The 20995-nt window shown below is 40.3% G+C and overlaps 1 protein-coding gene across 2 annotated transcripts in view; it reads left to right on the top strand.

Annotated features, from left to right (window-relative positions):
* The window catches only part of CHL1 (cell adhesion molecule L1 like), a 133798-nt gene that overhangs the window by 73666 nt on the left and 39137 nt on the right, over positions 1 to 20995 (top strand). For both annotated transcript variants that reach the window (XM_065642900.1, XM_065642901.1), the window contains exons 2-7: positions 5650 to 5839; positions 7793 to 7898; positions 9498 to 9688; positions 16543 to 16665; positions 17762 to 17932; positions 19699 to 19746. In XM_065642900.1, the coding sequence (XP_065498972.1) occupies positions 5749 to 5839; positions 7793 to 7898; positions 9498 to 9688; positions 16543 to 16665; positions 17762 to 17932; positions 19699 to 19746 (730 nt within the window). In that variant the 5' untranslated portion in view covers positions 5650 to 5748. The remainder of the gene's footprint in view (positions 1 to 5649; positions 5840 to 7792; positions 7899 to 9497; positions 9689 to 16542; positions 16666 to 17761; positions 17933 to 19698; positions 19747 to 20995) is intronic.

Here is a 20995-nt window from a genome sequence, read left to right as displayed (position 1 = left end):
AGGCAAGTGAAGGTTATCTTCTCCCTGGTACTAACACTGGCATGTCAAAAAGCTTTTAGGGGAAACGCTATGTATAACATTGACACCTGAAGTAAAACGATGGGTCCTTATGAATATTCTTTCTCATCTTTTCCAAACGCATGGGTGACTCTGCATGTGGGTATTTTTTTAAGGGGAAAAAAATGTAACTGCGTAAATAGTGTAGCTGTTGCATTACATTTCAGGTTCCACTAGCATAAATCTCAATCTTTCTTATCTAATTAGTGAAGTAGGGAGGTACTTGTGGCATGGAAAAACACAGAGGTGATTCATCCTGTGTGCTCCTCGGGGCTATTCCTGTGTCCCAGGGGACTGTGGCTGCTGTTCTGGGAGCTGCTGGTGAACCGCTTTGTCCCACACTAATCATATTTCCTTGCCTCATGACTTTTTGTCACTTGTTTGGTGGAAGGCTCTGCAGCAGAAGGGAGAAACGGGCATGGAGGCTCATTGGAGTTCAGAGGAACATTTTCTGATTAGAAGTCCTTGTCATTATAGGTGTCACCTGTGGTGTCCCCAAACCAGGGCTTGCAGCTTGGAGTAGCAAGCGTGGCAACAGGCAGGTGGAGCATCCCTGCTGCCATCCACTCTAAAATCCCTTAGTATCCAAGGCCGCTTGTTATGATCTTTGATTGAGTCTCACTTTCTCTGGGTTTGACACCACCAGCCTCACCAAAGAGGCCTTCAAAGGTGATAAGGCTTCAGGAAGCTTCCCTTCGTGAGGTTCTTAGGGACATGGTTTAGAGGCGGACTTGGCAGTGTTATGTTAACAGTTGGACACGATGATCTTAAAGATCTTTTCCAACCAAAATTATCCTATCATTCTAATTCTGTGTGAGTGGGAGCTGGGCCCCCAGCCGCCAGGTCCAGACTGACCTTGGGCTGTGAGCTGTGGAGGGATGGAGACAGACGCATCAGTTCCGGAGCATCGGTGCTCACCAAGATGAGTACTGACAGTGCTGCCTGGGGCTCACCAGGACACAGGCAGACACGATGTGCTGGGCAGGGACCGCTGCTGTTTTGGGGTGGGGGACATTGTGACTGTGTCTGTTTGTTTTTGGTATTGTTGGGTTTTTTTCTTCTGTGATTGTAATTGAGAAAGAGTAAGAGTACTTAATTAAGCTCCGGGCTATATAATCACTTAATTGTGACATATGGTACAATTAAACAACCAAATTTTTATTTCTCATACCAGGAAGCAAATTGTTTCCAGAGTTTCGTTCTGTTATTCTGTAATGGGGGCCACCCCGAAGGCTGTAGTTTCTAATTACCAATGGCTTTTATTTAACAATCCTGTAACATGTATGTCACTGAGAAATTAAATCTAACTAATGAAAAGGTCAGCCCAGAAATTAAGCTGTGGGAATCCTGTATTTTCATGAATATTTGTGCTGTACAAGACTTAAACAAGGACAAAATCTTATGTATTTTAAGAGGGAACCAAATAGCTGAGATCAATGCCGTATTTAGTAGTGCAATGTAATTTCTCTTGGAAGCAGTAGACCAGTAATCTGAGAATTTTGGCTGTCATCCTGCTACTATTTATGAGAAATTTTAATGTAGTAATTACATGTAGGGAAAATTGTTCACTAGGTTGATGAGATAAATGGATTTTTTTTTCTTGTTTAGTTGTCCAATATTTTTATTGCACACTTCTGGAAGCAATGGTGTACAATAAAAGAATCTGGACCTGCATTACTCCTTAGAAATACTGGTATTTTGAAAGATTTGCTCACTGTAAGTTAAAGGCAGCTCATTAAACAAACAAATGAGCTGTCCTTAGAGCAATCGGTATTTACTATTAACTGAATAGCACAGTAAATAATGAATTGCAGGTAAGGAACTACAGATAAGTATTTGCAGTGAATTCAAATTACTTGAGTTAAGCCTGAGGCAGAGAAAAGCAAACACAAAGAGGGGGGAAAAAGAAGAAGGAAGAGAAGGAATTGTAAATGTAACATTTGTCATAGTGTTCGTGCTCATTCATTGTGCAGAGGAAAGGTTTTCTTCGATAATCTTTTGCCCTGCTCCTCAGTGCAAGGGATGCTGCTGCTGACTCCTTGTGAGAACGAAGGAGGATGTGGAATTCCTGGGAAAAAAGCAGGGGTCCACAGCAAGCCCTGTGCCTGATCCAGCACTGGCTTGGAGAGCAGGAATGATGTTTTTTACCAAGGTCAAGATTCTGCCTGTTGCTCTCTGGCACTTACTAGACCCCAGGAGAGTGTTGTGCTTTGGGACCAGTGAGACCAAAACCTGCCTGCAGCCATCAAGTGCTTGCACAGCTGCCTCATTTATTTCTCCAAATTATTTAAACAGTTAAATTGTTCATTTACTGGAAACTGGCACAAGATGAGGAATTTTGGTTTGGAGTTTAATCATCATGGGAGTGAAATATTGTGCTGCCCGAAGTTTGGGTGTGAAACTGCATTTAAAGCTGGGATGGATGGGGTATCTGAAGGACATCTGATATTGCTCATTTAGGAAGGGGCTTGGGGTTGTTTGAGTGCTGGCGATGAGAGGGAAGGTCAGTGATTTAATCAGGATGTCTGCAGTTTCAGCTGAGCTGTGGGCCTGAGGCTTGGTAGGACAGCAAAACACATGACAGCCATACAAAATGCCTAACGTTTGCCAGCCCTGTCTATACATTACCTTAAATAAGGTTAATTGCTTGACACAGATCTCCTTGCGGGAAGGGTGTATGTCTCGACCTGTCTGTCTGCTGAGGACTGTCACTGTCCATAACAGGGCACAGAAGAGTGACCAGTTGGGGTATGTCAGGGGAGATGTGCATTAAGTGTCTGCCTTCCATAATAACTGCTGAGGGAACCAGCACAGCCAGGATAACGCCTTTGCTACTCCCTTAGGGGTAATATATATAACATAGGAACAGGAGGCTTATCTTGCTGGATAGTTATCACTACGTAAATACTTCTGCAAAGATACTCTTGCCTAATTCATGTCAGCCCAGGATTGTACCTCCTGGAAACTGCCGTAGAATAAAATGGCAGAGGTTAAATGCAGCTGCAGGGAGATTGCCAAGTGGCCTTTGGAAGTATCCGATCGCTGTGCACAAGTCCAGCACCACTGGTCCTGAAGAACTCGCTGCTTCTAAATGCTGGTGCTGTCGGCCCCCTGCATTAGTATTCAACATGGGGAAAAAGAGCGAGGCGCTAGACAGACTGACTAATTACAGCAGCCTGCAGAGGCAAGTTGTGCTGTACCACATGATAAAGGATATCCTTTTTATTTAGTATATTTCTTCTTTTCTCTATGTCGCTTCATTGAAAAAAGAAAGAAAAAAATAAATTACGAGCTAATGGGTTTGATTAAGGAATTAAGCTGGTTTTCTGTTGTTTGTTTCTTTTTTCTTGAATTTAATCTGAAGCTATACAATGCTTTGTAACACTCATATAAGAAGAAACTTCCTACTCCTCAGTCTGCGACCTTAGCAAGCTGCACACCTCCTGTAATCTTAGCTCCCCTTCCTCTGGTTGGCATCCTGACACGGGATGCCCTGGTCCCCAGAGCTGTCAGCAGATGGGAGGGGAAGAGGACTTCACTACCACTAATGTGCCATCTGCAAGCAGCAACACTGGTCAAATTTTTGTAGGCCTAGATTGCAATTGCGGAGTTAGGGGGTTTGCTGTCAGAGCATCTTTTTTGACATTGATGACATAAATAGATCTGGAACTGAGCATCTGCTGGGAGCAAGTTAGGCAGGGTAGGAGAGCCCAGTCCTGCGGTGACAGAAGTTGTGCAGCCATCAGGTAGCTGCAAGCTGGGGGTCGTGCATACACCCCCAACACTGTGATACAGCCCAGATTTTATTGGACTGAGGTTTGGAAAGGTCTATTTCTCACAGTTTAGCACTAGGAGAAATCAAACTGAGGGAAATATCGACGGCCACAAAACAAGACTTACTGGTGTTGCCTGATTCTGCCTGATTTGCACCCAGGCACAACCTGGGGGTGGCAGCTCAACCAGTGAGTCTCTGTCCCCTGCAGTGCCCTTCTGCGCCATCCCCCACTGTGGAGACAGGCATTAAGCAGATTAGTCAGCTTCTTCCATCAGTGAACACTCAGTGCCTAAGATACTTATAAGACATCTGTTTTTTAGCCTCATTTCTAAACAAATGAGGCTTATGTGATTATAGTGTCTGTCTCTTGTCCCCTTGTTGGCCAATTTCAATATTCACCCAGGGATTCTGGTATCAAAGATGTTAACTTCCCAAAAGTTTTCATGAACTGGTGACGAGTGAACAGAAACGATTCTGCTAATGCCTCTGGAGAAAGGGCCACAGCACAACCTGTTGCTCCTCTCTGTCAGCTGATGCAAGAGGGTGTGTGTTGGGTAAAAGGGAAATCTCTGCTTCATGCCTGTGTCTTGTAGAGGTCTGGCAAATCAGCCTTCAGGACCAAAGTGTCATGGACTGGCATGTGCTGGCTGCGTGGCTGGGCACTGTGTCTGCTTCAGCTGCAGCCAGCTGTGCTGGGCCAGGGCCAGCATCCCCAGCACACTGCCCACCTCCCACCTCCTGCCTGCTCCTGCACGCCAACTGCTCTCCGTGATCCCGGGATTGCTTTTCTGATCCCTGGATTAACCGGGTGGTGAGTGCAAAGATACAAGAGCTGTGTGTGAGCCAGGCTTAGTCTGGAAATGCGTTGCTGTGGTTGTACGGCCCAGCTTGTGAAGTCGGCGGCTTGATTCGGAGCTCGCTCTGCCATGCAGGGCTGGGCTGCTGGTGGGTTGGGTCCTCACCTCCATCATAGTAGCTTTGTCTTGAAAATTGCTCTTGCAAAATTATCTTGACAACTGAGGTCTAAATTCTCTTGAGACTGATGTCCCATAAGTGCTATGTGTTAGAAGATACACAGGTACAAAACGTACCTTAACTGGTTAATATTTCACTGAGATATTGTAAATTACGCTGAAGACTGAAATCCTCCATACACCCATGCTTGTAGAATTCTCTCTCCTTTACTTCTCTGCGAATTACACTTAAATGCTCATTAGAGCTGAATATGTCTCCTTTTGGCAGCCACCTGACATTTTTGCCTTGTAATGCAGAACCTAAGGAGATATATAGTGGATTGTGTAAAACCTATGTATAGTAGTTCTGGGATTATGGAGGAAAAGCAAATGTTTCATGTTCTGGCCCTTATTAATGAACTAAACTAGATTTGTTCTTTTTAAAACATAAACGAAAGATAAAAGACACATGAGATTTATGAACAAGGTCATTAGTGTACCAAATTTCTCTCATTAGATTTGTTACATTACTTTCCAACTTACACAACTCTCATTACAAAAATTTATGAACCGGAATGATTACAAATATACTATCTTTTAAACCATCCCTACTTTTAATTGCAAAACAAAAAATAATTATACTTCTGTGCTATAATGGGTTTGTAGTTTTGTGCATGTATTTTTTTGTTAGAAATTTAATAGACCTTCCTGAAGCCAGGAGGTAGGGAGAGAGGAGAGGAAGTTGTACCACTTAGTGCAATTTGCAATTTAGCTGCAAATCCTGAAGCATTGCTTTAATTTAGGAACCTTGTTAGAGCCAAGTTAATATTACAAGCTAATACAGCCGTTTCTTTTTCTTGCTAGACTTTCAATTTCACATCCTTACATCTGATTGGAAGTGACAGTGAGAGGAAGCATAAGGTATCTCTCCTTCTGTTTGGACTCCTTGTTTAGAGAAGAGTGATGGAGATGCTATTAAGCACAAAAGGGATCACCATATGCCTATTTTTCTCTGTATTGAGTTTGGCAGCAGCTATTGAAATACCATTATCAGGTGAGTTGTAGCTATTTACTGAACACTTTGCTGTTTTATTTCGGTATCCTTTTTTTTTTTTTTTCTCTTTTCTAACCTTTCCCTGAAGAAAAAAATATTAAATTCTGCTTTTCAGTTGCTCCCTTTTGAATTTAGTTCTGCCAGAACATGGCCTTTGGGAAATTCAGATGTGATAAAAGTGTAAGCTGCTTTGTTTGGACCTGCTTAAATGTAGCAGTAAACGTCTAATATCTGTGTTTGCTATCAAACACACCGCTTAGCTCCAAGGGTTTGGTTTTGTCCTTCACATAAATTCCTTATTTTGGCTCTGAATCTCCCTGTATCTCATTTGATGAACGTGTACCCTTACTTACTTGTCTTGCAACCTGCCGTTTCAGTCTGAAAGAGGAGCAGGTGTATGTCTCAGGGCGTACATTAGTCCCCAGAGAAGCATTTCCTACGCCTTGTATACCACCCGGGGAGCATCTCTTTTATCCCTCTCTGGCTATGATGCATTCAAACTGCCTGTTTTACATGGTTGGTGTGGTTTCAGGATATGTGTAAAATATGGGATGTGGCTCATAGGGGACAATCCAATGAAAGCCAGTGGACCCTACTGCCTGGATTACAGCCCAGACCTCCCAAGCTTTGTGCTTTTCAAACATAAATGGGCCAGGAAGATTATAAACTACAGATGGGTTTTTTTTTGGGGGGGGGGGGGGGCGGGAAACACAACAATATTGGGTTTTGGATGAATTCTGGTGGGGATAAATACATAAATAAATCAATCAACCTAAGGAAAAAGAAATGTAGACTCTTTGCAGGGCTTTGGGCCCTGTAGCCTCAGAGTAGCACGTGGACCCAGTTTCAGGACATCACGTGGACCTGCTGTGAGCTGTTAGCACTCTGGAATCTGCCAACAGATCTGGCTGCAGAGGAGAAGTCAATCAAGCAGGTTTACAGGATATTTTACTAAAGCTATCCAAATTTGTTTAACAGCATTTGAAAGCACAAGTTTTTTGGGAGGAAGGTACCACAGTGGTTCCTTGTGTTTAAATAAAGCAAAAGTGGAGCTGTGACTGTGGAGTATAGGACAAACTCTTTGGGCATCCACTGTTTTTAAGTAGCTGCACAGGGGAACCATCTAGCTCTTAATTTGCTTTAATAAGGCATTTTATATTTTAATAAAAAGGAATTATGTCTGATCAGTGAAGCTGGTGGGCTTGGAAGTATTCAGCTTTGAGACTACATGGTATGGCAAGACACCACATTTTGCTCCAGCTTTGAGCTTCCTGGGCTTGAAAGACAAACCAGAGAGGATGTTAATTTTCTTCCTGGCTGTTTGTAACAATGTGATGATCCTATTATCCCCAGCTCCGCTGCAGGGAGCATTCTCCCTCCTGTGGCTCTGTGCCACAGACATTCACAACACTTTAATTCCCTCAGAAAAAAAAAAAAAGTTAGTGAAACACCACTGTGTGACCATGTGACTGGTAACAGCTCTTCCTCTACCATACCCTGGAGGGGATAGTAAGTCATTTTTGCAGTCCATGGATTTCCTGGCAATTTTATCCAGGATGGAGATAGCAGTTTACTACTTCATGTGTGTGAATCTGTGTCTGGATTAAAATGCCAGTTATTAACTTTACCACTGAATAAATTTACCAGTCCACACAACCATGCTTTGACTTTAACTTTAGCATGGCCCCAGCTCTCCTCTGCCCTGGAAGGGCTGGCCATATGTGGAAGCATGCGCAGGTGATGCCCATGAGTGGCTGATGGGACATAGTTTTGGGAGCAGAGAGTATCGTCAATGCCAGGAAGATGACGATGATGATCATCCTTTTTTTTAAGGCAAGCATCACTCTTTCCAGGACTAAGGCAATCCTGACATTGTCCCTTTCAAAGAAAGGACCTGAGCAGAGCACAGTTTTGCTTAAATGACATTTTAACCCAGTACCTCTCTGTGTTCAGTTGCGCAGCTTCCAACAATCACGGAGCAACCTCGCACCCAAGTTGCCTACCCTTTTGATGAGGACTTTACAATTAAATGTGAAGCTAGAGGAAACCCACAGCCCACGTGAGTACTGCTTTCACCTGGAGAAGCAAGCAGAATTTGAGTTTGCTTTTAGCCTTTACCAAACTTTGTTCTGGTTTTGAGGAGGGGAGGAATAGCTGATATACAGTAACTGTCTCGTTGTTGTAAGGCGAGGTTAAGGTTTCTGTTTCCATTTAGGCCATTCAGCTTTTGTTGCTCAATCACTTCTACTCCCTCTGTGAATGGATACCAACATGACTTTTTCTTGTTGGCCGATGTTCCATTTCTCTAGCATGTGCTGAGTTCACCCCATGATTTAAAAGAGCTTGTCTGGGCTGTGCTGCAAAAGATAGGAGATGTGTAATGGTAATTAAAAGGTCCCAGCTGGTCTTCTGCCTTTTCCACAGCAACCCTGAAAATACCAAGCACATTAAACTGTGTATTCAGAGATCACATTTGCATTTTATCAGATACCTTGTCTGTACCTGACATCATCATGGCTCTGGTGATGCTACAAATATACATATAAGGAGTTATTAAAATAAATATCCAAAGATAAGCTTTATGTATTTTACATCAGTGTGAAAAGGAAAGATTTTTAATGAAAATGTGATTAACAAAAATGTAATAATAACATAGTAAAAGCTCTTCCTGAGACTTCCACCACTGGATGGTGTGTGGCCTAAATTAATAGCTGGTTTGCACGTCATTTTTACTCTTTAATCCTTGCTTTCTTTTTTCTCTGCAACACCATTTAAACTTGCTTAAAAAAGCAATTGTTATTTTTATATCAAGATGATTTGATCATTTTTAATTGCACTCTGAATTGAGATTTGTAGTTTTCCTTTATTTCACTGTTTGTCAGTGGATTGATGAAAAGTATATTTAAATCTGTGTGGTAGAGCTGGTTAGACGATAGGAATCCATATGCCTCTCCATATAGTCGCAAAGAAGTTTGCCTCAGTGAAGTGTGAAAACATACACTTCTTTTAACACTAATTTATTCTCTTGAAACACTGCAAAAATTTTTAAAAGGTATGTGTTCCACTAAATGCATGTTATACTATAATTTCCAACTGTCTCGGCTTCAGAATCAGTTTAGCCCAATTTCAAGCCATCTGAGACTTCCAGATACATGGACTATGACGAATACTTCATTATTCATCAAACTCACACTCCACTAGCATCAAAACTACAAGTGATTCTCTGTGAAGACCAGGAGAAACTCAGTCAAGCTATCTTGGTTTCTTTTAGGTTTAACAATGGTACCTCTTGTAGATGGTGAGAAGAGTTCCTGTCAGTCCTTGCCAGTCAAAACTACCAGCTCTCCTACAGACATTTTTTTTGCAAAACTCTAGTTCCTTTGACTGTGTGGCTCTTGCATTCACAGATGGTCTCTTTCATTTATTGTCCTTGCCTTAAGCTTTGTATTCTTATTTCATGTCACAGTCAGTTATCTAGAAGTAAAGTGTCCAACAGGAGAGACATGCCCAGTAGCTAATACAACTTATAGTAGGACAGTGGTCATTTTACCATTCAACTCTCTTAAGTCTAGTTTTTCCTTTTATTTACCACTGGTTTTGTACCATAGTGCTCTCTGTTCTGTGACATGTCCTTTGTAATACTTGTATTATTTTTTAGCTTTAACTGGACTAAGGATGGAAAACCATTTGATTTATTATCTGACCCAAGGATAGTTGCATCTAACAATTCTGGAACGTTTGTTATTCAAAATCGAGGAATCATCACCAATTTTCAAGGGAAATATCGTTGCTTTGCATCTAATATGCTGGGAACTGCCATGTCAGAAGAAATTGAACTAATTGTTCCAAGTAAGGGCTTTTTTTGCTTTTGTTTTGTGATTTTGTTGTTGTTTGTTTGTTTGTAAAAACTGTTTCCTCAAATTAAATGGAGAAAAATTAGTTGTTAATAGGGCATATGTAACATGTGCTTTGTTGTTATTCAGTGAATACTGGAAGGAAAAAATAATTTCATTCCTGATTTTGAGGACAGAAATCTAAATGAGCAGATCTGAATACAGGAGTTCAGACAATACCACTGGGCTCTTACTGGTTTCCAAGTGCTGATACTGGCACTCCTTACAAACTTTAATTAATACAAACACAACTAAGTAGATGATGTGTATGTTTTCCCAGATATCTTAATTTTGATTTTTATTATTTACTTTTGCTTTCTGAATATAATCTGCCTTGCTTTGCCTCTAGAGGGAGGCTTGGTGGGTAAATTAGTATGAACTTTTTAACAGCAATCCTAGGAGAGCTGAATGTTCAATGACAGAAATGATTATTTGCTTTGACTTGACTGTTTAAATGCCTGTATAAAGCATTTGCTCTGCCTTTGCCATAAAACCCATAAGAATTCTTCCACTATGTGTATTAGGGTAGAGCCACTATTTGCTCTTGTGATGCTTCCACTTCTAACACCTTTTTCTTTCTGTAAAGAAGAAAGCATTAATATTGATGACAGTTGTAGTCTGCTAAATTCTCTACCTAATCTGGGCATGGACATTTTCTTTGTGAGCTGATGCCAGCACTTCATGGAAATACAGAAATTAAAATATCTGGAGAGATAAAACAAATAGCAGGAAAATGGCAGAATAACTATCTTGCAGTTATTGAAAGTACAGTATAGGTATTGAAAGATATTAACAGTTCATGAAAGAAATAATGGCATAGATAATGAAATAATGTTAGAAGTGTATTAAAAATTAAAAATGTAATGGGCAATAAAGGAGTAGGAAGTCAGAGAAAACAAAATTGGTTTGAGTCAAATCACTTTGTGGACGTGTTGTAAAAGACACTTTGTGAGTTTGAGGAAACTCCTGAGTTGGAGTGATCTTTCTAAGAGTGGAGAAATTTACTTGGTAAAGAATTAGGAATCATGTAATGCTTTCACTTTCCAAACATTTACTGGAAAGCAAATGCTGTTAAGAGTCACAAGGCTAATATTTCAGCTTGGCAACTGTGAGCAAGTGAGTGCCCAGAAACTGAGAGGACAACATGATCTCCATGTCAGAGCAAGGAACATGAAATCAGAAGCTGGGGCGTGGGATGGGAGAAATAGCTGCTTATTACTGCAAAATAGTAACCGATGCAAATGTTTGAAGACTCAAGTGGAAGTGATCCAATCCACTGTGAGTTCGTTAGTCTGATATCAGTAGCATTTAGAGTTTGGTATAAATACTCACAGGGAAAATATAAAAGATGCTGGTGAACAGATCCACTGTAAATTAGGCAATTACTGACACTGGGATAAATTACCTCTATTCACCCACACGTTTTGAAGCAGAGACTGGTACATGTGAGATCACTACATGCATTCATGATAATGATGCAGAGGTGGTAGCACTTTGCCAGCTGTATTCAAGTAAAATGTAAGCTACTTGGCAAGTCACTATGCCAAAGAAGGGAAGAAAAACCCAGCAAGTCAGACTAGGCCAGTTTTTTTCATAAATTACACTGCAGAAGGAGAATACAGGGTCTGTAAGGAAAATAAGGCTGCTACTGAGGAGAACAAAATACTGTTTACTCACAGTAGTCATTCCAGGAAAGCAATAGAAATGTCAGCAGAAATGATCATTAAATGTCACCTACATAATGAAAATACCACACCTCCCCTATATATGGTGACATTAAGGAGAGTAGGGAAGAATGACGTCTGAGGATCTCTGTATGTTTGCATTGTTTACAAAGTCTAGATTGGTACAAGATACATGCAGCATGAAAATGAATTTAAATGGTGGGAACACAGACCTCAGCTACCCTCATCCTGTATTTAGGGAATCTGTTGCTTGAATTACTGAGTAGGCTCAATGCCAGAGGAAGAAGAAGTACAGTTTAAACTTCTTTAATTAACTGTGGTGTAAAAGACTCTTCATGGTAGACTGCATTAAGATTTATGCTCAGTATTTCTAAAGCTTTTGCTCTAAAAGACTGAAGATCTGAGAACAGAAACATAGCCTAAACATAAAATAGTCTGGTAGCAGGCTATGCTATGCCAATGATGTTAGTTCCAGCATTCACAAAGAAAGCAAAACCTGTATTAATATTCAAAAAAAGACATTAATATTGTGAGATCATTAAAAGATATTGAGCTGATACTAAAATAGGAGGTCTCAGGAACCCACTTTGTGAAGGTGGTCGGCATAGCCTTTTTGGAAAAGAAAACAAAAGAGAGTAACTCACCAAGACTTTGCAGGCAGTAGGAATAAAATTTAAACCCCTTGCCCCCTAAAGCAGTGTCCTGTACCTTTGACAACTTTTCTGGGCATCTAAATGACTGGGATCACTCTGGCTGTTGCCGATGACCATCATTTTGGATAGGGCAACAGAGGTTTACACAGGAAAAGAGACTGTCACTGATTCCGTCATAAAAGCTTCTTTGAGAGGCAGTGTACTGACAGCCACAGTCTTCTTGATAGCCAGACTTTCCTAACTTTTTCAATTTAATGCAGCAATTAAAAAATCCATAAATAAGCAGGATCCTATCTTGTAAACAGTTCAAAGGCTTCAATGAAAATTACAGCTTTAATTACTGCGTATACTACATGAATCAGAATATCAGTTGCTGTACTGAGATGGGTATTGGAAGCTGCCCAAGCTGTATTCAGTACAACTTATGTAGTTTGTGACTGTAAGTCATGTTTATGATTCTTCGACATGTTGGGCTGTTCACTGCACATGATACAGATCTGTATACCAAACCAGTTAGCTACTAATTAAAGTGTCTGCGGAGCTGGGAATTTCCAGGATATAGACATTTCTTGACTATTTCCACTTTCCCTCACTCTTACATCCTTTAAGGATTTGTTTGCAGGGGAAAATTGAAGAATATATATGATGGGTCAGGCTAAGCATCCATCTAGCCCAGGACACATCTCCAACAGCATCCACAGAGAATTGTTATAAAAACAAACCTAGTGTAGGGTCATGTTTTCCTACAATAGTTTCCAAAAATATTTGTTAATTGCTGATTTAACATAATGAGTTGACTTCCATTTTATACCAGATACTGGCAGAAACCAAACACAGAGGTCTCAAGGAATTTACAGTTACCTGGAGAAACCCTTTTCCTTCAATTCCTTAACACTTTACCCAGAAACATATAAAACATCAGATGGAATGGCTTCAGTTCTCATCTGAACTGCTATAAATTCCCATACTCGATACAGTTATAGTTGTGTGAAGTCACTGTAGTCAGCAGTAGGACAAAAACTTAAGGTGTAGGACAAATTGTGTTAATAGGTACCTGAGTAAATCTGAAGCAATCCTGCTGGGGACTGGAGTACCTACCCTAACTCTGGTTGCTATATTTCTGACTCTATACTGCTAAACTCAAACTTAGAATTTTATATTGCATTGTATTAGTCTCCCTTCTGTTTGATTTTTGTTGAGATACTGCATTTTCTGAACAGATGATAAGTAGGAAGGAGTGACCTGGCTTCCTTTCTGAAATTTCTCTCAGCCAACCTAATATGCCAGTGGTATGGCAGCCTAATCTCAAGTACAGTTCAGTCATTAAACTTTGAGTCACTCCAGGGATTAAACAGCCTGGTTCTTTGCACGAATGACTCCGGACTTCAATAATCTTCCCTTTCCATGATTTACACGCTACCAAAGCACTGTAATTCTGTTTTTTGAGTGCTGTACAGCATTCCCACTACAACGTTGTTAGGAAATAATATTTGGGCAGTGAAGCCTTTCCCAAGACTGTTTTGAGAGCTTTATATATCACAGTGGGCTTTTAGAAGATGTCTCCAGAATAGAAGTCAGGTGTGCAGTTTTTCATCTTCCCTGTGGCTGTTTCATATGTAACACCTGATTGCTTGTGTCGTGAGAGCCATTCTGCTGGCACTTCAGCAAGCCTTTCTCAGTCATTAAATAATGTTGTTCTCCCCTGTGTTATGGATATGTGAGACACAGCACTCGGAGCTACACTGGATTCTTTGTCCTCTCTCATTATATCCATGTGTGGGGAATTGTATGAAAGATTGGCATGACGATTTTAATGGTATCGCTGCAAAGAGATCAATTGGTTGTAAATTTTACAGTGTTCATGTGCTGCATTGATAACTCCATACAGTATTAAACACTTTCATGACACAATTAATCTTGTATGATAGTTTTGAGCTTAATTCAGCTGTGATAGTTTCTGTGATCAGCCACAAATCAGTTGTGATTGATTCTGGAATATCCGCTAATTAAGACAGAGGAACACTGGAAAAAAAATTGCCTATATGTACATACTGAAGACAAATGTGCAAGAGCTAAAGTCTAATGTGGTATTAGCTTCTTAGTTTTAATAAATCTCCTCATGCAGAATTCATAAGTGGTTATTTTTCTAGTCTTTATGACCTATGGGACCCCAGCAAGAAAAAATGCTTGTCAGAAGGTTTGGTTTGGGAATTTATCATGAAAGTTGAGTCTTCCTCCTTTGCAAAACTTCAAGGGTTCAAAACACTCTAGGTTATGTATTGAGGGGAAAATCAAAGTATTTCAGTGTTTTTCATAATGAACAAAGCAAAACAAAACAGCATGGAAGAACCTAGAAGACCCGACCCCCTGTCGCTCAAGTACTTGTTAGAGACTGAGATTCAAGTTGCTGCTTCCCCCATTGGCGACCAAAGGCAGACATCTGGGCCATGCACAGATGAATGCCAGTGCTGCCAACTAATGACACAGAGACCATGATTTTTCACTGTCTCCTGGTGCAAATTGCTATCTTTTTGTATAATTCTGTAATTATTGGCTACAGAAATTGACTGACAAGACCAGTGGTTATGACACCCAACTGGGATATTGGAGACCCAGATTTAGTTGTGCCAAATGAGGCAGAAAATGGGTTTGAACAAGAGTGTCCAATGTCCTAGATGAGTGATCTCACTATTAGTCTATCTGCTGATCTCTTTGGTTGTCTTAGTCAGAAATCTCTTATACTTCATTTGATCCAGCTTTCTTATAGTTTTGTTGAGAGTGATGTGCTTTTGGGAATAAATAAGTGTTAGATCAGTAAATTGGCTTTTTCCTACTGGAAAATGTTCCAGCTCTCCAGTAATCAGTAGGTATATTTTGCAGGGCCTGAAGAGTATAGGTTATTGAAAAGATTGGATTTTAATATACAGTTTCCTTCATCATCTGAAATTTCACCTACAGAGTGGGTAATGCTCATTAGCTCTATTTTGCCTTTAAGAATTCATAACGTATTAATAATCCTCCTGGAGATAAAATCTATTCACAATCTGCATTCAGACAATCAGCATTATAGTGATTGCTTATTTTTATGTTTACTAATTCTACAATGTATAAAGTCTCCTCAGAGTCCTGGCCCAACATCTCTCACTCTCCTTCTTTGCTTTGACTTCTGTGACGTGCAACTGCAGATATCCTGTGGAGTTGCTAGACCTCTGATGCTTCAAATTGTTTATTTGTTATCAGAGTTCCCTGTCATAACTTGAACACCAGGATGGCAACTTTTGCTGTGCCAGTTTATTCTGCACAGCCAGGATGTTTTTGTTCCTATGCTCTTTAATTGCTGTTAATTTTGCTGTTGAATGCAATTGCCTCAACTGAAACTTTGGCTAGTTTGAACTTGCCTGGAATGAAAGCAGAAAACAACATCTGCCCTGAAACTGTTTTAGCTAAATTCTTTTAAGGAGTGGTTACATTTTGCAGACTAATTTATTTGCAATAATCTCTGAGCTGGAGCCTCCCAGTGCTGGGTTTGGTGTGGGCTCCAGCCCAGCTCTGCATCCTCTCTACCTGGATGCGCTGCAGTTGCATTTTGGGCTGCTGAGACTGACCAGGTTTGCCAAGTGTGTTTCAGGCTTTGAACAGTCTACTGGCATCTGTGCTGATGCTCTAGGTCATTAAACAAGCCCTTGATCTGTTAATTATTTAATCATATTTAAGCCCAAATAGTGCAGCACTTGTGCAACCCTGTGTATTCTTTAGTGCAAATACTCTCTCTGCATCCAGAAGGACAAGCTTGCAGAGAAAATCTGCAGGTCTGCACAGCAGAGGTGTTATACCTGAGGTGATGAGGAGGCAATATAATCTTTGAACTAGATGTCTGCTTCATCTGATTCCGGAGTTGGATAGGAATTGGGACAACTCCAAGCACAAGGCCGAATAGCTGCCTGATGTCTGTCCTCACCTGCACTGGCTTGCAGTGGCTTCTTGGGAACCACTTTTTAGCCAAGACTTCCGAGAACATACTGCACTCCCAGACTGGTTTCTGATCCCCAGGGAAGAGCCTGGTACTCTTACACCCATCTCAGCCTCAAGCTTCAGTTCTATGCGGCTTTGAGCTCTCCTTTCCAGACAGTACAAATAAATGAACTATAGAAAGCATTTGAAAATAAATGCAGTAAAATAAAGCCTCAGCAAAGCTCATGGATATCACAGACACCACCACCGTTCAGCTACCTGACTTTTAATACTACATGCTGTGTACTTTATGAATGAAGAATGCTAGCAGAGATTTCCTACTCTTAGTAAAAATCATTATTACTCTGTAGCACTTTGTAAATAATAATAGTACCTGAAAACAGAGAATGCAAAAGATTATGTTAAAGTAAATATTTTGTTAAGAACTAAATTAAGGGGGAAGCAAAGGGCAAAATTTCAAAAAGTAAAAATAAAAGAGGAACATCTTTGTTTTTGTACAGGTGTACCAAAATTCCCAAAAGAAAAAATTGAGCCCCTGGATGTGGAGCATGGTGATTCTGTGATTTTGCACTGTAACCCCCCAAAAGGCATCCCACCTTTGCATATTTATTGGATGAATATTGGTAAGTAAACAATTTTTACATAATTAATATGAGGACACTCAAAACATTTGTCTTCCAGAGCAGTTTCATTAGAGATTCATAATTGATGGGCATGGTAATCATGCAAGTGCTCAGCAAAAATTGGGATACTGAAAAACAAATTTGAAAAATGGAGAACGGAGATACGTTTTTACATAACAAAAAGTTAAATTGTAGACTGTGTTAGCAGAACGTATGATTAAATATGAGATATCAGAAAGCTTGCAAACCAGTTAATTAGTCTACCAGTAATGAGGACCACTACGTTTATAGTAGAAATGATAAAATGGGTCAATATACTATTTCTATCGTTAGTATTTTTCTCTTTTCATAAATTAATAGTTGATTTATGATACTAAGAAAAAAAATCTGTCAGGTATGTATAATTATTTCCTTCTGGGTTTCTGCCATGTTATTCTTCAGCATTTGTGTTCTGCAGGAATTTCTGGCTCTTGGGAAGCACAGTAACTTAGGTTGCCTCCATGACATGAAGGGTTTGTTTCTGAAGCTGACCAAGCACTTACAGAGACAGGGTGCCGGGTTAAACCTTTGATCTTGGAAGGCAGCCTCTCTACTTCTGACATACGTATTTAGCACAGACCTGCATTTGGCTGGATCTACAACATGACAGTACCGCAACCTTAGTTCCTACTAACACTCTTCTGCTGTAATCTGTAGTTACAGAAGAGCAAAGTGCTTGGGAGGCTGGCTGTGGGGGACATGAGTAAATGGTGACCTCCATGTCATCGTTACAGGCCTTTGTGTCAGGGAGAGGTGCTGGAAAATTCCTTTGACCTGAGCAGGAACTTTGTACTGAGTATTTTTTTATTATCAATTTCTCATTATTAATTATTTTTCATATATTTTCTATATAAATATACATAAGGTATTTATTATCAATTATCAATCGTATGTTGAATATTATTAAATAACTCATTGGTTATGCTGGGCCTTGTGCCTCTTTTGCATCAAAGTTATATTCAGTATCTGGAAGCAAGCATGACAGGAGAGCATTGGTAGTCATATTGGTGAAACTGCTCGGTATCATTACCATATCATAATTATATTTTCTTGCTAGATTTGCAGCACATTCCGCAAGATGAAAGAGTCTCCATGAGCCTTAAGGGGGATCTCTACTTTGCAAATGTTGAAGAAAATGACAGTCGAAGTGATTATTGTTGCTTTGCAGCATTTCCGACACTAAGGACAATTGTACAGAAAATGCCAATGACGCTCAAGGTTTCCCGTTGTAAGTCTGTGGATGAGTAGTTTCTTGTTTTCTGCTGTTTTTCTTTTTTCAACTCCCCAGGCATCAGCAAATGCAGATGTGTGTGCCCTGTTTCTCTGATGGAATTCTCTCCACAGAATATGCATGTTACTGTTCTTATCCCTGCGTTATTAACCTTACTCTAAGGGCTAAATTCAACCAATAAAAGCTTTTTGCAGCTGCTGGGCCCAAAAAGTGCTCTGATCTTCCTCCTGTTCTCCCCCCAGTGAAAGCCCATGATGCATTAGGGAAACCTGCTCCTCTTGCAGTCCAGCAAGTCAATGATAGATGGAACTTCACAGGGTCTTGAGGACTTTATGTGGTCACCTCCTCCCTGGGTGCAGGTCTGGTTTGGTCTGGGTGCAACAATGAAGTCGGGAAGGATGGTGCTTTCCAGGTCTTTGCAGGCTACCTTGTCTTCAATAGGCATTTTCCATTTCCTTAATGACATGGAAATCAAATCAAATAAAATCAAATTTCATTTATTTATTTATTTTAACATATCTGTATTCCTGTAGGCTCCGAGGGTAAGTGGTTGCAGGTCCTGCTCCTCCCCCTGAGTCTCACCTGGGAATGTGGGGTTTGCTGTCCCATCATCATACACGTGCATTTGTTTGTGTATATACCTACCCACTGTAGTATCAAACTGCTAATTCCAGCTGTGTGAAGCTACTGAATACATGGGGTCTACAGGTCTCAGTGTTAGAAACAGAGGAAAAGAATACAAATATCCAAGGGAAAAAGTCCAGCCTTTTAGGGCATGCTCTCAGCTGTGTTAAATCAGCAAAGCCCAACAGAAGCCAGTGGAACTAAGGCAGCTTATAGCAGCTGGAGATCCATTCTGTTCTGCTTGAATCTCTTCTGGCTGCGATAGTTTCTGGTGTCACTTGTACCACTCGCTGAGGCTGCCCATGCCCTTAATATCAGGGTTCTGTTTCACTAATACTTCTGACCTTTTGGGCTTGTGTAGCCCAGAAAGCCAAGGAGATTTTTCTTCATGAACGAAAGCCTAATATTTAATACATGATTTTGAGATTTTTCTTGTCAGAATAAAAAGTTAAAAGATTAGTAGAAGGTTTGTATATCTTAATACTTGCTTAAAGTAAATTGTAAAAAAAATTGTGAGAAAATCAAAATGAAATGTTGCTTTCCATAGCTTTTCTAATGGGTCCAGTCCCACACACAGACAGATTACAGAAATAAGAGATGGGGTTTGACTGTGGAGTCACTGATAGCCCTGGAAGTGGCCCAGCAAAACACTTCAGTGTATCCACATTGCCATTGAAGCCAGGAGACTGGGTGCAGACAAAAAATGAGGCACATACATTCCTGTAAACTCAGCTTGAGACTGCTCACTGCTTTCTGTGTCAAGTCCTTGTTGAGGACCTATATTAAAAAAATACAGAGAAAAATATAGGCAATAAGAAAAAAGATACTGAATATTTTTTTAAAAAAAATTCTTTATAATGATTACTTACAGCTTAGTGATTTTTTTTTTTTAATTCTACTAGGTAGCTAGGATGAAATGATGATCATATCACTTATGAAATATTTTGCAGAATCATACATATATTTGAAGAATTTTCTTTGTGTTTTCATAAATTTTTTGTTCATCTGTTGCTTTATTTTTTTTTTCTTTTGTGAGAGAAATGGGGGGGCATGCTTTTGTTTTGGTTGATTTATTGTTTCTTTTGATTCTATATCAACTATGCATGTTTGTGTTTGGTTGTCACTTTTATTTATTTCAGTTAAGCATGCTAATGACTCAGGCTCACCTAATGCTGCAGTTACTAAGGGTGAGTTGAATGCTTCTGTTATTTAGCCTATAAACTGAAAATCTACCAGCTGAGATGAAATGTGAGCTGCTGTGCAGTAAAAAGAAAAAAAAAATCACAAAAAGCCTTTTTATTGTGATGGGATGGATTTAAGTGGTCCGTGGAGTACAATTTGCTCATCTTGTACTTTTTGACAGAAATCTAAAGGGCTTTTAACAAAGAGGTAGTTTACTTACTCAGGAAAAGAACATTCACATTTCATAATGCGAGTAAGGAGGCTGATGTCCTGGGTTTCTTATGTTATCAGTTCAGAGCAGGAACCAGACCTGGATGCTCAGAATCTCCCTCTGGCTGATAAGACGATGCTTGCGTTAGGTACCCACAGTTTGAAGCCATGAATTCGTGTCTATTAAGGTCACCCTGGGGCTGCATTACTCCAGGGTGAGCTTAAAGTGTGGATTTACAGAGCTCTAGGTGCTCTGTGTTAATTGTCCCACCTCCAGCTGTACCTCGGGTAGGTGGTTCTCTTTGGCCATATATTGCCCTGTCTGATACTCACCACAGGGTAAGGACTACAACAAAACACTTCTTATCCTGAGGCTTCACATCTTCCCTTGCTTTATGCTTCCCTTTTTGTGGAGCAATATCCTGCAAATATTCTGCTGAGGTTTATGCAAGCAATGCATAGGTCATAAGGCAGCTAGTGGCTATTCCTGCAATTCTCCACCCAGTTAATTTTGTTTAAAATACAGGAAAATGAGAGTTTCAGTTTTCACATGTAGCTCTTGATCTGGTTTATTTGGTTAAATTGCTTCTGAAAGCCTCTGTGTTTTGAAATGCCCAATTTTAAACTCCTGGAAAACCCCATTTTGCTGGACAAGCACTGAAGTTTTTTAAAAGCGGGTTCTCCTCGAGTGTTTTGGGGTGATTAACTCACAACACTGATCAGTCCTCAAGCCTTGACCCATAAACACCAAGCATTGTGAGCAGAACAAGCAGGGCTTGTGCAGAGTGACAGACACTCAAAACTTGATTTTTTTCCCTCAGATCGATGCCTGATCTCCTGTCACTGCCCAGGAATGGGGACTCTCTGCCTTTGGCAGTGGGAGGTGGAGGGCAGATGAAAAATCTGTGAGCGTATCCAGAGGCTGCAGTTCTGGGCACTTGTGACACAGATTTGTAGAGATACAAAGCAAGGGGACGAAAAAAAATTAGAAAATGTTTTGGAGAGATACTTGGGGTCTTTTACCAAATCATCCGTAACTGACTA

Source organism: Caloenas nicobarica, chromosome 11 (assembly GCF_036013445.1).
Source record: "Caloenas nicobarica isolate bCalNic1 chromosome 11, bCalNic1.hap1, whole genome shotgun sequence".
NCBI lineage: Eukaryota > Metazoa > Chordata > Aves > Columbiformes > Columbidae > Caloenas > Caloenas nicobarica.
Note: the sequence above shows the minus strand (reverse complement) of the source record. Positions and strands in the feature narration are given on the sequence as shown.